This window comes from Perissodus microlepis, chromosome 17 (assembly GCF_051167445.1).
Source record: "Perissodus microlepis isolate ML-2025 ecotype Zambia chromosome 17, ASM5116744v1, whole genome shotgun sequence".
Taxonomy (NCBI): domain Eukaryota; kingdom Metazoa; phylum Chordata; class Actinopteri; order Cichliformes; family Cichlidae; genus Perissodus; species Perissodus microlepis.
Genome location: NC_140477.1, coordinates 11444559 through 11460049, shown reverse-complemented (window position 1 = coordinate 11460049; position 15491 = coordinate 11444559). Strand labels below are relative to the sequence as shown.

Sequence of the window (15491 nt, the reverse complement as noted above, 5' to 3'; positions counted from 1 at the left end):
TGCTACACTGAGATGTGGTGATTGTTGAGGCCATGTCAGTACAGTGTACTCATTTTCATGTTCAAGAAACCAGTTTGAGATTATTTTAAGCTTTGTGACACGGTGTGTTATCCTGTTCCAATCAGCCATCAGAAGATGGGAACATTGTGGTCATAAAGGGATAGAATTGCCGGCAACACTACTCAGGTAAGGTGTTTAAGGTGCCCTTAAATGATGCTCAGTTGATACTAAAGAGGCAAGGAGTTTGCCAATAAAACGTCCACTGCAGCATTACGCCACAACCACCACAAGCCTGAACTGGCAAGGCAGGGTGGATCCATGCTTTCATGTTTATGCCAAGATCATTCAAAGCTTTTCCGGTGTGGTCATCTGCTGCTGTAGCCCATCTACTTCAAGGTTCAACATGTTGGGCATTCAGAGATGCTCTTCTGCATACTTTGGTTTAACAAGTAATTATTTGACTTGCTGTTGCCTTCCTATCAGCTAGTGAATTGCCACTCACTGGATATTTTCTCTTTTTCACATCAATCTGTAAATCCTACAAGGTTGTTTTAATGAGCAACTGAACATCTGTACATAACAAAGTGACCATTGAATGTTTTGCCTTGGTCACCATTGTCTTAATAAACAAATTCCGTTGCTTTGTTTTGTTTTTGGACAGATTTTCAGACTACAAGTGTTCATAATTGAAAAGTCACTCTGGCTTAACTTGGTAAGAGCTGTGTCTCTTATTTTGAGTGTTTTCTTCAAATAACTGTTGTGTTTGTGGACAATGACAATAACGGGCTGTGATGAGTGGAATTTTTCGCAACAGTTGGAGACTATATTATTTAAATTAATTGCGGTAATCGAGTCCTGTTTGACAGTTGGTTTGTCTATCGGGCAAATTCAGAGATGAAGGGAGTACTGTGAGCAGTGTACAATGGCAGCTTTGTGAAAAAATGTTTGGAGACAGCTCTCTCTGCTCCAACAATGCCAGGCATGACCTTTCTTTGCTGAAGTAAAGAACTAAAGAGTATGGTTTAGTTATATATATATATATCTCCAGGGACTGCAAATAGAAATGAGCTAATAGTTAAATCTGGTACAGTGCATCTTTGCTGTTAGGAGAGAAAACACGGTCCTCTGAAATGGAAAATATAAAAACTATGGGTGCCCGAAGAGGTTTTTGTCTTTCCCTCTCCTTTAAAAAACTACTTTTACTTTTGCCAATGAATGACTGACTGATAGAATGATTGTAAATCAATACTGATTTTTAGGAGATGCGTTTCTCTTAAAAAAGGTTTAACAGATGTACCAAAGGGACCCTTTCATGCATATATCCACATCCAGTTCACAGAACATGACATGCACTTAAAAAATGTTTGACATACATACATTTTATATGTAAAATATTATATTAAAATACAATATGCCGAAGCAAATATTTCAATATGATAAAAACACATAAAGAAGGAGAAGTGAAAAATAAAATTATTAAGAGATTAAAATACCTAAATATGTCAAAATAAAACGTTTTTTATTTAAAAATTAAATAAAAACAACAACAATGATAATAATAACAACAAGATTTTTATTTTATTATTATTATCATTATTATTATTATGGAATTGACTAAATCCTCAATATAATAATAAAATAATTTCACTTTATTTTATATATAAAATCAATGTAAAAGACAAAAAGAAAACACTCTTGCTGGATCAAATTTCACATTTTTAAGATGTTTTTCAGTCAATGAATGTAGTCAGAAACGATAAAATGCTGTTGCACATCCAGACCAGCAGGTGGCACTGTGCTTCTCTCCTGCAGTCTATTGTCAGCCCATCGAAGATCGTGTATAATAACGGCTAAGATGATGATGGCTTACTTAAGTGTTGACTGACAACAACCACAACCAACTAAGCTACTCGCTTCAGTCTCTTTCCTCGTGTACGTAGCGGCAGAGTGACACCTCAGTGTATTTATTTTAATCTTTGAAAAGCGTCGCCTTATTCCGCTCGGCAGGAATTTCCTCCGCAGTAATGGATCCCAAACACGGGGCGAAGGTCTGCTGAAGACGGGTCACAGTGTTTGTGTGAGTACAGCAACCTGCAGCAGCGTCGGTCTCGTAGAAGTAAACCGAGCACAGGATCAGTCTGGTGGAAGGTTGGAGTTGTAATGACTTATCGATCATTTATAGATAACTGACAGCGGGTTTGTCTCCTTTAATGAGTTGCACAGCGATAGATTACTGTTGCAGTGCAGGCAGGAGGAAGACATGGCCTTTCCTCCCCCCTTGCATCTGCGACATGACCTGTGTGAACTTGTGCATCGATGCGAATCTTGCAGGTTTCTTATCTAACGTGTTGTTGCTCATGCGTCCATCTCTCACAGGCAGGAATGCGACTCCCCCCACGGCTGAGTTCAAGATGAGAGAGTGGTGGATTCATGTGGGTTTGATCTGCATCCCTTTGGTGGCCGTGTACCTGCACATCCCGCCCCCTCAGCTGTCCCCTGCGCTGCAGAAGTGGCAAGGTGCTGGGAAGGTCTTCCACTTCAGAGGCTGGAAAATCTTCTACAGAGGTAACACGTCAGTCTTAGTGCTACCAGAACATGCCAGTCAAGCACAAATATGTCTTTGATCTGTGGTCTCTTCTCAGACTCTCTCGGTGCTTTGGGAAGCTCAGATGTCATCATCCTACTCCATGGCTTCCCCACTTCCAGCTATGACTGGAGCAAGGTGCCCATCTCTCTGCACATGCCCAGTGGATAAACAAATGGAGAACTGTAAGGGTGTGTTTGGGACCCCCACCTATCCTTTCTTTTTCCCCCTCCTCTCATACAGATCTGGGATCCGCTCACACAACGATTCCATCGTGTGATTGCGCTGGACTTCCTCGGTTTTGGCTTCAGTGATAAACCGGTGGGTGAAAGCTAGACACAGAAAATCCATCATTATACATCGACTGATTAAAACGTGTCTAACATGTGTTTTTACTGTGGTGTAATGTACCAGCGGCCCCATAAGTACTCCATCTTCGAGCAGGCCAGTGTGGTTGAAGCCCTGGTGGCCCACTTGGGTCTGAGCAACCAGCGAGTGAACCTGGTGTCCCACGACTATGGAGACACCGTGGCCCTGGAGCTGCTGTACAGGTTGGTGGTGTTTTCATGCAGGCTGCCAAAACAGTGTAAACTGATAAACTGCTAACCTGCTGTGGTTTTTCCTCTGTCCTTCTTCCAAACTAGGAGTGACCAAAATCGCACAGGTCATCTGACTTTAAACAGCCTGTGTCTTTCCAATGGAGGTACAGTGCACTCTGTTATCCTTGGCTTTAGTATAAACAGAAGCTGCAGCTCAGATTTTCTGTGTGTTTTACATTTAAACTGAATATGTTAAGCTTTTTACAAAATCTATCCATTCAATGCTCTTTGTTTTTCTGAAGTCGGGTCGCGGTGGCAGCAGACTCCTGAACCATACTTTTCAGTTACTTCTGAAGGATTTCGAGGTGTTCCCAGACCAGATGACATATATAATCTCTCTAATCTTCTAGATTTACCCCGGGTGTCCTCACGGTTGTCTGTGCCTGGAAAACCTCCAAAGGGAGGTTGCCAGGAGGCATCCATACCAGATGCCCAAACCACCTCAGCGGGCTCATTTTGCCACGCGAGCACAGCGGCTCTACTCCAAGATCCCTCTGGGTATCTGAGCTCCTCAAACTGTCTGCAGAGGAAACTAAGCTATTTGTATTCGCGACCTTACTCTTTTGGTCATTACTCAGCCTTGGACGATCGGAGATAGACGGTCCAACACCCACAAGGACATGGACACAGCCCTCACTTTGGTTATACAAGGACCTGATGGCCCGTAGCAGTGGGCTCAGAACCCCTTACTGCTGCAGTACACCACACAGATGCCCACAGAGAACCTGGTCCTTACATAATTGACACTGGTGTCTTGTCTTGGTCCCTTTTTCATTGGTGACAGGAGCCTGGTTGTTGCAGTGGCCACAAATCCTCTGCAGGGAGCTTTTAGGTAGACCAGCCGAGTTGTTCTCCCTTGGTTTCCATATCTGTGCATTTCAGCCTTCAATCTGCGTCTTCCAGTCCTGGGCAGCATTTATGAGGGGAGCTTCCACCCTTACGGATTGTTTTGCTAGACACTGTCTTGGGTGGTTACGAGGGCAGACGAAAGCGAGAGCATTGCTGCCAGAATGATCGCCAGTTGATGTAGCTCCTGATATTTGAGCGTTAATAACGCACGTCATTCCAGATGTTGTTCCGACGTGAAAGTCACAAGCGCTGCTGACACTTTTCTTCCTGACAGGATTGTTCCCAGAAACGCACCACCCACGGCTGCTGCAGATGGTGAGTCACGATTGTTTGCTTCATCAGCTTTTTCCAGCCCATGTTACTAAATAAGCTGAGGAGGATGGAGTGAAATTTAAGGGGAGCTGTTTGAGTGGTAAACTTATTTCTGTCCTTGTTTCTGTCCTCCAAAAGCTTCTGAAGGACTCGAGTTTTCTGGCTCCGATTCTGACGCGCCTCACTAACTTTGTGATCTTTCAAAAAGGGTAAGAGAGCCTGAGCCCTTTAGCACCAGAGTTAGAGCTGGAGCCCTGCATTAGGACATTACATAATTGGATAATGGACTTTGATTTGTTTCCTCACCGGCAGGATAGGAGAGGTGTTCGGCCCATACACGCAGCCCACGGACGCTGAGTTTTGGGACATGTGGACGGGGTTACGCTACAATGATGGCAACTTAGTTTTGGACAGGTGCGTGTGCCTGTTTGGTCTTTTGGCCTTTGTAACCTGCTCGCTCACTTCTAACTTTGTCACTCTGTCTTCGCAGTATTCTGCAATACATCAACCAGAGACTGAAACACAGAGAGCGCTGGGTGGGAGTGCTCACTTCCACGTATGTCCCACGTAAGTTCACTGTTGCGTCACGCATCCCAATGTGTGTGTGTGTGTGTGTGTGTGTGTGTGTGTGTGTGTGTGTGTGTGTGTGTGTTAATAAATCAGAGGGCAGCTTTTGTATGGGCCAAACAATTTCTTAAGGTGTCAGCAGCCTCAGGCAGAGAGCTGCTGATGCTAAGCTGCTTAGTCCATCTGTGATTGGAAGCTCAGTGTGTGTGTGTGGCATAGAGCTCATGAGAAATGCAACATCTTGGGAGAAATAACTCCAGTATATGCCTTTTAATTTAATCCCACTCGTCCTGTACCGCTCCTCCATTTCTCAGTGTTCCTCTTTCCATTTTTTTCCCCTCGCTCACCGTCTTCCTTGTGTGTTTCAGTGCACATGATCTACGGACCCCTGGACCCTGTCAACCCCCACCCCCAGTTCATCCGTCTTTACCAGTGAGTGCCCCTTCGTCTGTTTCTTTAACCCCCACACCCGACAATCCAGATTATCCATAATGCCCCTAAACTGGGGTAGCATTAAATGTGCTGAGTTTCCAAACTGCTTTGACAGATAAAAAGCAGAGCACCTAGCAGGTGATCCATCTGGGAATCTCATTTACCTCAGTGCACCTTGCAGTTGGGACTGCGAAAGTTTGCAGGACATTATGTTAAAGAAGGAAGAAAAACATGTGCTGGTGACATTTAGGCAGCGCAGCAGATTAGGGAGTAGCTTCGGTTGCCTTGAAGGCTGAGGACTCTACGATGGCTCTATTAATGTTTTAGTTTCTCCCCCAAAAGTTAGAAAAATGTGCTAGATTTATTCCCTCATCAGAGCTGAGGATCAGTCACAAATGACTAGCTTTAAAGCTCTGTCTTTGTGTCCTTTGTGGCATGTTTTATTGAAACAGTCCATGTTTTTTTTTTCCTCAGGAAGCTGGTCCAGAGGTCAACAGTCACAATTTTGGACGAGCACATCAGTCACTACCCTCAGCTGGAAGATCCCACTGGCTTCTTAAATGCATATTTCAATTTTATTCACTCTTTCTGAAAGGAAACCAAATGCAACTGATTGTAGAACTATCGGATTATGTGTTGTACCAAATTGAAAGACGCACACGTGGTGCAAAGAGCGATTGTGATGATTGTACCCAGATGAAATGCTGCATCGGTCTTGCGATTTAAGCAAAGCTAATTTACCAGCACCAATCCCTGAAATGTTTATTACTACCATGGAAAATGCAGGCTAAAAATGATTGTATTTAAATAGGTGGAGGTGACTGAGGGAGCACGGTAATGTCAAGTAATTTGAACTGGTGTTGGGGTGTGTCATCATTGAGTTTATTTGCGGGACACTCTTGATTCCTTCCAGTTTGTGTTGTCTGTCCTGCTATCAGCTGTGATGAATTTTTATATAATTTTCTATATTTCTCTCGATGTCAGCAAGTAAATGTCAATTTTTCTTCAAATAAAACTAGTTTTCTAAAAAAAAAAAAAAGTATCTTGATTACCAACTGGAATAAATTAAGCAGCCAGAACTTGGACAGTCATGATTTATTGTAGATTTGACAGATAACAAAACGTGAGGACCAGCAGAAAATATAAAGAAACAGCGAGAGAACACTTTTTAGTTTATACACTAGAAGTAATAAAACATTCATGAAATATAATTTCAGATCCGTGAAGAACTAAGTGACGTTTCAGGTGGTTGAACAGGGATGAAAGGTCTTCTTGTCGCGTTGGCACAAAGCTGTATGACGACCATTTTAACCCACCGAAGCCAAGATGACATCGACGACGTTCTCGTCTCCGCTACGAACCGTCACCTGCATGGTGACGCCGTCAGCCAGCGCGAGCCGAGCCCGAACCAGCACGTCGTGACCGCCGCGAAACACACCTTAGAGTGAGAGTGGGAAAGTTTTTACTCACAACATATACACATATTTACAGTATTAATATTTTATAGATCAAGTTGAAGTTAAACTTGCATACAGTTATCAATATCCTGATATCAGACACTCACCAGCAAGGAAGAGGACGTGTGAGTTCTTATTTTCAGGAACTTTGTCGGAGCGCTCACATGGCTGCATTCCCAGGAAGTTGATAATGTTACCCACCGCCTCTGCACACAAAAACACAAAGAAAAGTTTCACGACAGTGGTTTAGGTCAGTTTATCCTATACATGTTAACTAAATAAAGGTTATTACAAAATTAACTTCTAATTGTCCGTACCATCTAGAGTTCGTACAGATGCCAGGGCAAAAGTTTCTTCCTTCTCAAATTCGTCTCCTACTTCTTCCCACGCTGCTCCGAAATTTGGTTTCAGAACCTTCTGGATGTGGTCTGCAACCGTTACCTCTAGATCCTCCAACTAAAGAAAGTTGCCCAAAACAAAGGAAGAGGTTTAGTTTGATGCTAAAACATGTTAACCGCCAACGCTACCCGTCCGCCTCCTCGTACACACCTATGGTATCAATTTCAAAACCCTCGTTCACGATTTTCAGAAAACCTGACCCCTTACCTTGACCTTGAGATCGAGGTCACTGAGATTTAAACTTGTCCAAGATTTTTAGTAGATACACCTGTGGTATCGATTTGAAGCTGCCTCGTTTTTGCGTTCATGCATTCACAAACTTAGATGTCCACGTCAGGCAGCAGGATAATAAAAATACTCCTGCCTTTTTACAGCTGAAGGGCAAAAATAAATAAAGTCACATTTTCTATTACGTACCACATATTCATCATCATAACCGTCATCGTCAGGCTCTCCTGTGTTGGGGTCGCAGTCCCTCACCAGGTACTTCATAGTACAGCTGAACGTACAAGACACTGCGAACAGACAGGAAGCATAAATCACCCAAACTTGGCATTTAAGCAGCTTAAACACTTCTGGTGATGTCTGAATGTTCGTACCAGCTGTGGGGTCGTCATCGGGAAGCCGGATCAAAGTGTAACAAGAACCAGGCTGACTGTATGGGAGGCTTGGGGCAGGGACACAGTGTACGACCTCATAGGCCTCCGAGGGCTCCATCTGCACCACCACCTAGAAGAAAGAATCAAACATATTCACACGTTTTATATGCTGATGTGTTTAAAAATATTATTAAACTTCAGGTAATTGTGAAACAAAACTGCGGTACCTTCTGCAGCAGCTGGTCGTTTAGAGTGTTCGTGCAGTCGAACTGGAACACCATGTGTCCGGCGAACGTGTGTTTGATGCAGCGCACCACGTATTCAGTCTCAGCCTCCGTCAGCTGCACCGGCTCCGAAGACTTGAACAGCGGGCCGAGACCCTGGAATTCTGGGATGGCCGCAAGTTGTTCTGGCAACGATGTAAACAAAAACAGATGTAAGACGAAGCAGGGATTTTACCAGCTACATCGAAATGACCACAAAGGTGAACGCACATCTCCGATCATCGCAAAACAACAGATGCTGTTCATTTACCCTGATAAATGTCCTGGCGTGATGGGGCCAACTTTTCTGGAAGCTTGCTTGTAGCAACTGGGGCGATTTCTGAGCGGACAAATAAAATTGTTCTTAAAGATCTGATTCCTGAACGTGACAGTTTCTCAGTTACTAAAAAATAAACAAATCCCTGTGGTCGTACCCGTTTTCTGCTCTGTGATTGGAGCAGTGGCCAGAGGGACTGTCTTCATATCAAAAGGTTTCTCTGAGGGCTCCAAGGTGTACTGGTGGAGGGACTTCTCCAAACCAGGAATGGAAACAGAAAGTCCTGAAACACACATACAAGGAGACTCAGCACATCACCTGCTGAGTGCTTGACAAACAAACTGCCTTGACGGCTCTTTTATTTTGAAAACCAACTGCAATTTACCATTAAAGATGTAGGCAGCATTCAGAGCCTTCTGCTTCTGCTGGAGCACGTTCATGTAGAAAGTAGCTCTGTCGCGCACCTCATCATCACTGTCCATCATACACCTGTGCAAACAGAGCTGTGTTAAAAATTATACCGCACTGACACACAAAGAGTTTATCCACTGTGTACTTTCAAAAGTGCACACACGCGCACACACATACACTCAACAAACAAAACCAATGAATACCTCTGCAAAAGAACCAGGACACTTGGCAGCAGATCATCATTCTGAGCTCCAAATTTAGCCAAAGCGCTGACAGCAGCTAAAAGTGGAGCATGACACAAACAAATGTTTTATCTCGTTAGTAAATAGCCTAAACAAAATTGGAAGAAAATTAACTAAAGCTGCCAAAATAAGAAGTATCAGCCTCTGCCTATGGATGTTACAGATCTATGGTCAAACTTCTGGGGTGCATGCTCTCCTACTCGTCTCACCTGCACGGACAGCCTCGCTCTCCAGCACCACTCGGTTGAAAATAAAGCGAATGTACTTGGAGGGCTGCGGGGTGCGTGGACCCTCTTTGCCCAGCAGGTGCAGGATCTTTGTGGCAAGCACAGTGTGCTCGCAGTCCTCGATAAACTCGCACAGATGGGCCAAGCCCGTCTCTTTGCTCTCAGGGTTCTCCTCGATGATGCTGATGATGCAGTCCACGATGGCCCGCTTGTACTCAAATCCACCCTGCAGGGAGAGAAGAGGTTTACAAAAAAAATATTATTACAGTGATTCATTGTGGTGTGCAGATTCTATATCCGCATGTCACAAGAAAACTCAAAAAGTCAAATGCCAAATGTAGACAATACTCGGTTATATAACTTACATCATCTCTGAGCATGTTGGACAAGAAGTTCATCATGACGCTGTGCTTCCTGGGATACTTCTGACAGAGAGCACTGATGGCCTGCACCACAACCACCTGAAATAAAAACACACATTTAGGACATCAGAAAACAGAACAAAGGTAATGGGATTTGTTTTTAAGTAGGAGCAAAGCACTAAAACTCATTTTAAAAATTGATCTTTTTTCCCCCAAAAGAAGCTAATATCCGGTTGTAATACCACAATGACACTTTTCATCTACAACCTGCATGTTTTCATGGCTGGTTTCCATAATATTGCGATTTTTTGTGTGGCAATATTATATCGATACGGGGACACCAAATATCGATGTGTTATTTTAGAAAACGCAAACGCAAATTCAGTACTATAAAATCAACTGCTTATTTACTCCACCAGATGGTGCTGTTCAGGTTTTTTCTAGTGACCTTCAGCGTGGAGGAAGAAGTTGATAAAGATGGCGATATTGGAAAAAGAAATCAACAAAGCACAGCGAAAATTTAACCCAAAGGTATGAGCTTATTTCAGATTTTCTAACCAGGACAAGACAAAGGGCACTGATGGCATTTAAAAGCACCAGACAGCAATAAAGTTTTCTGGAACTGCTACAAACACGAGGGGTCGTCTCATCTGCCACCATCCTGCGACAACGTTAGCAAGGAATGGCAAAGCTAGCAGAAACAATATATCCCAATATAACTTATATATACTCAGCATATTGCAGTTGTTTAAAATTACAATAATATTGTATAGTGATTAAGCCATTGAGAAAATATTGTAGAACTTTGTGCCTGAGAATATTTATGTTCTCAGGCACACAGTTCTATGAGCACAGTGGCTCCTTCCACCAGCTAACTGTAAGAAAGTTGTCTTTAAGGATGTGGAGCTAAAGAAGAAAAAAAACAAGTATTGAGTCAGAAATATGCAAAACAACTAGCTTTAAGGATAATCTCCCCACTGTCCACCATGCTACATGTATGGACTAGTACTTATATAGTACCTCCCTACTCAGTTCTTACTACTGCAAGTCTCATTTACTCCAACACACACTGATACAGCACTTTCATCTATCCCTAAGGGGGTTCAGTGTCTTTCCCAAGGACATTTCTATATGCAGACTGGAGGAGTCAGGAATTGCTCCGCAGACATTCTGATTGGCAGATAACCTGCTCTACTTCATGCACCACAGCTGCTCTGACCCACGTGCATTAAGACTTACTGCTTAATCAAATTTAGAGTATTTAAAACAAAAGCGCCTGACCTTGAACTCATCTGAGATCTCTGAGACAAAAGAGGAGATCTGCTTCATGAGCCGATCCACGCTGCTCTCACTGCCAGTCTTGAGAAGAGTGGTGATGGCTAGCGTGGCAATGCTGCGGTTAGAATCGGTGATCAGGTTCTCAAGGTCCAGGTTGCACGCAGTCACGGCTGATGGATGCTTCATGGCCACCTAGTGGACACAAAGGAAATATTAATGTAGTTATACTACATCCAGAATTATGTTTTTATTTGTAATATGTTATTTTTATGTTGCTATGATTAAACGACTCATGGCTGTTTATGCATCAATGTTTGGTACTTAAACCTTAAAAAACAAGCCCTATTTTGCAGGAAGGGAGTGTGCAGCTGTACCTTATTGAGGGTCCTGACAGCAGCGTATCTTAGCGCAGCTTTAGGAGAGCTGCAGAAGAGCTGCAACACTGCAGGAAGACATACATTTAAAATGAGAATGATGCAGTAAGACAAAAATTGCTCATTTACAATATAAACTTGTCAGCACATTTATGAATAATATGTGAGTAAACTAGTAACCTGACACAGCAGGGGCCAGCTCCCTGGCAGTGCAGTTGGGCATATGGACAATAGCAGAAGCAGCCTCATACACCACCATCTCATTCTTGTTCCTCAGGCAGCTCTCGATGAAGTCAAACAAGGGGCTGTCATGACTGTAAACACGAGGATAAAACCCATGTCAACATGACATCAAGACTGAAATTTAGTATGCCCACATATCTTTTGTGTATCAAGCTACTGCTGGTCTACTCACCCTCCCTCTGTCTCATCCAGCAGTTTACTTGCAATCCGGATGAGCATGCAGTAGGCAAAGGGAGACTTGAGACCAGACTTGGTGAACTTGTTGAGCATCTTGGTCACAGCGAGGCGGTCATTCTTCCTGAGGTGATACAACAGGCCCAGGGCGTGGTACTAGAGAACAGGACACAAATAAGCAGCCACTTTAAACCAATTTCTATTCAGGAATAATATTCTTTATTCTCAATATTAACCAAATGAAGCAAACCGCACTAGAAAGAATTAATTCTGTAGTTTTTGTTCTTCTGTTCCTACCCACCTGGACCATGATGTTGTCACTGGAAGCAGCCTCCTGGGCTTCATTCACCCAGCGCTTCACCACATCATAGCTCATCTTCACCATGTGCTGAAGAATTGAAGTGGAAAGAACATTATTGTCCACCATGAAGGAAATGAATAACAAACTTTTAATTGTGTACAAATGTCAGAAAAATCTCAAAAGAGATTTTTTCTGAGAATAACACTGAAAGAAAAAAAATGAGCCCAATTCATACCAGCGAGGAGACCAAAGCTGAACTGGACACACTGGGAACCTTGTCAACAATAGCCTGCTTCATGTATCTCTCAATAGCCTGCAGCATGGTCGTCTGTGGGGAAGACCGAAAAATTAAAAGATGCTTCAGTTTCTTACCTTAAAAACATGACATTAATAAGAAAAGACAAAAGCAATTTCCTCTTCTGAACAGAAATTAAGCAGCACTCACATCTGTAATCCTGCAGAGAGCTCTAATGGCAGGTCCTCTGTATACATCCTCCTTCCCAGTCATGTCTTTGGTCAAGCTATAAAATACCAGACAAGAAATAAATAAAGACACTAGAATGCCAAAAGAAAAAGTACACTATTGCAAAAATCATAATTTTAATCATAATTTTCTTTGCAAACAACTTCAAAATATTGTTCTCATCAGAGTTTATACCATCAAATATTCCATTTTGCTAGTAATAATGGTTAAGAGGTGCACTGCTAGTAGGGCTGCACGATTTTGCATAAAATGAGAATCACGATTTTTTGGCTTAGAATTGAGATCACGATTCTCTCACGATTTTCTTTTCCAATATAAATATTTATTGCACTTATTAACTGCACATCAACTTCGTAACAGTTGAGATTGAACATAAAAACAATAAATAAACATAAAAACAACAAATGTCTCACATTTTGTCGTTGCCGCAAAATGTTGTACTGCTTGAAATTCCGTCTCCACCGTTGCTCGACACTGCGTGTATAGAGCAGGTAGTGCAACAATAGAAAAATAGTTGCGGGACGGCACTGTGTAGCGTTTGTCTAGGGTGTTGATCATTTTCCTAAATCCCTCGTTTTGCACAGTGTTGATGGGAGCCATATCTTTGGTCAGGTGATAAGTAATAGCCTCCGTAATTTCTTTGTGCCTGCGGGAGTTCGACGGGTATAGGGAAGCGCTGTATACGGTTCTCGTTATTGATGTTTGAGTGGTTGACCGGGACGGATTTTCTCCTGTCACTTTCTTGTCATCCCTGACGTTTTTCCCTGCTAATTTTAGCATCACACGGCACAGCTTCTGTATCACGTGGTATAAGGCTCCGCCCTTGTCATTTGTTGAGCAGGAAGAGTGAGCGCTTGTTTTCATGCAGATTACGTCCCGGATCAAAATGCGGTACAATCGTCGTCGTCTTTTTTTTTATCGTTGTCATTTGGAAATGAGATCGCACATAAGTATGAATCGAGATCGCGATTTTCTAACGATTAATCGTGCAGCCCTAACTGCTAGTACAACTATAAAACTGGTGTGCAAATACTTTTTTGCTTATTTTACTCTTCTTGTTTTATTTGATAAATAAGAAATCAGTATGTACATAAATGTATACATAAAAGCCATTTAATGAACAAACCTGCTAGTGACAATGATGACATCCTCAGAGATGTTGGCCATCTCTTTGATAGTTAGATAGCACATCCTCCTCAAAGTTTGCTAGAAGAGAAATGGCATAAACCTGAATTAATTAAAAAGAAATGCTTAGCCAGTTAATTAGAGATCAAATGAATAGGGGGACCTCTTACATCATTGGACTGAAAGAGCCTGGTCATTGCAAAGAAAGCCTCAGTGGCCTCTGTGGTCCCAAAATGCTCTCCCTGTGTGAACAAAGATATGAGAATGAGAGAAGATGATGTCATGAACTCAAAGCCATACAGACAGCATAGTTTGTCTACCTTTTTTTTTTTTTTTTTTTACCTGGTTGAGGAGATAGATAATCTTGGTGAGAATGTGGAGGCATCTTCTTGGATTAATGGGAGTCTCATTGAAGATGCGAGCCTGTAAACAAAAAACACACTTTTTATTTCAGTACACCGAATATTCTTTTCTTTGATCCGTTTTTGTTCTTTGTTTATTGTGAGCGAAGAACACGTTTTCAACAGCACTGATCTTAGGCTTTACCTCCTGCAAGACCGCACTCTTCTCCAGGTGCTGGAAAGGGTTTGAGCCACTTCCTAATGAGTTGAAATAGTTGTGTTAGAAAAATAATCCATTAAAACTTTACTGAACCTTATTCAAAGCAAACACATTAATGAAGGGGGTAGAGAAGAAATGGGCAATGAGAAACCAATAAGATAGAATCAATCCTGCTTTATATTAATTTGATCTTCTTATTAGCGTATGTTAGCTTCTGGATATCTGCAAATATTCAAAAACAGTCTTCCTTAACGTCAACAGAAACTGGTACAACTTCCATTCATATAAGTTGGACTTGGGAGAGAAATGACAACATCCAGCTGACGATGCTAATACGGTCGGCTAACGCTGAACTAAAGAAAACCGATGTTTTAGTAGCTGTGGATTTAAATGTAACGTCAACTCAGTTTTTGACACTCTCTTTAAACCATTATCTTAATCATACGTTTGTTTGCAAACCACGTTTATCGCCCAATCGCCCTGACAGGTAGCGTAGGTTTACCTAGCTAGTGAGCTAACAGGCTAGCACCGCTTTAGCTTCCACAACATAAAGTCCAATGAAGACTATTCAAAATTAACAACCGTTTAAAGTTACAATTCTGCAGTCTTACCAGACTCCTCGTCTTTCTTATCAAATTTTTTAATCATTTTGAAAGCGCGAAGCTGACAGATGAGGCCAAAAGCAGCTCTCAATCTCGCAACAGATGAGAAGCTACTTCCACGTAGCCGAAGTGAAAACTGACGTCCGGTGGCAACGTCCACGTCGACGGAAACCACGTCAGAATATTTCCGCATAATGAGCGGCAGGGGGCGCTTCTGACACATCCTGACGGTTACTCGAATTAAAAAGTCCCACGAAAACAATAATCCATGCATAATAATCCTTGTCCCAACCAAATTGCATTTAATGTATAATAATAAAAATAAGGTATAAATAAGTAAATCCAATTTTTGTTTTGATTTTGTCAACACATTTGTCTCTTGTCGCTTAAGTGATTATAAACCAATTTATTAAACATCACCGTTAAAAAAACAGTAATTATTCACTGCAGGCGTGGTGTCATGATATTTGTGGAAAACCTATTTAGCTGACACAACTTGTAGAACAAAGGTCCTTTTTCAGTCCTTTTTCACATTTTGTATTTTCACAGTCTTTTCTAAGTAGATTGAGTGAGTTACTCTAACCAATGCAACCCTATAGCTATATTACCTAAAGAAAAGAAATTAATTTCAAAATTGCCGTCCCCTATTTACACAACTACATCTACCATGAACTTTCACAAGGGTTTGATCTCCTGCCTTCGTAATAGTTTGATTATTATATAAATAGTGTATTTGGGCAAAGATTTGAAAAATAAATATAGTACTAAT

At 42.0% G+C, this 15491-nt stretch overlaps 2 protein-coding genes across 3 annotated transcripts; one reads left to right on the top strand and one right to left on the bottom strand.

Moving 5' to 3' along the window:
- The first annotated feature begins 1867 nt into the window (after window positions 1–1867).
- mest (mesoderm specific transcript) lies at window positions 1868–6380 on the top strand. 2 transcript variants are annotated; one of them, XM_084910197.1, is made up of 12 exons: window positions 1868–2148; window positions 2377–2565; window positions 2643–2722; window positions 2828–2905; window positions 2999–3135; window positions 3229–3287; window positions 4307–4347; window positions 4483–4553; window positions 4657–4758; window positions 4835–4911; window positions 5280–5343; window positions 5818–6380. In XM_084910197.1, the coding sequence occupies exons 2-12, from the start codon at window positions 2412–2414 to the stop codon at window positions 5933–5935; spliced, it is 981 nt and encodes a 326-aa protein (XP_084766323.1). In that variant the 5' UTR covers window positions 1868–2148; window positions 2377–2411; the 3' UTR covers window positions 5936–6380. The 2 variants fall into 2 exon arrangements, with proteins under 2 accessions (XP_084766323.1, XP_084766322.1); XM_084910196.1 differs by having other exon boundaries at window positions 1870–2077.
- A 43-nt stretch (window positions 6381–6423) lies between these two features.
- On the bottom strand, window positions 6424–14877 carry copg2 (COPI coat complex subunit gamma 2). The gene is made up of 24 exons (XM_084910195.1): window positions 14732–14877; window positions 14106–14158; window positions 13902–13982; window positions 13730–13801; window positions 13561–13640; window positions 12396–12471; window positions 12186–12278; window positions 11951–12037; window positions 11648–11805; window positions 11413–11546; window positions 11233–11300; window positions 10862–11050; window positions 9584–9679; window positions 9201–9444; window positions 8953–9028; window positions 8724–8827; window positions 8496–8621; window positions 8333–8401; window positions 8026–8207; window positions 7799–7928; window positions 7617–7714; window positions 7118–7256; window positions 6908–7006; window positions 6424–6781 (listed from the first exon to the last, which is right to left on the bottom strand). Exons 1-24 carry the CDS (start codon window positions 14766–14768, stop codon window positions 6651–6653), a joined length of 2622 nt encoding a protein of 873 aa, XP_084766321.1. The 5' UTR covers window positions 14769–14877; the 3' UTR covers window positions 6424–6650.
- Window positions 14878–15491: the final 614 nt, after the last annotated feature.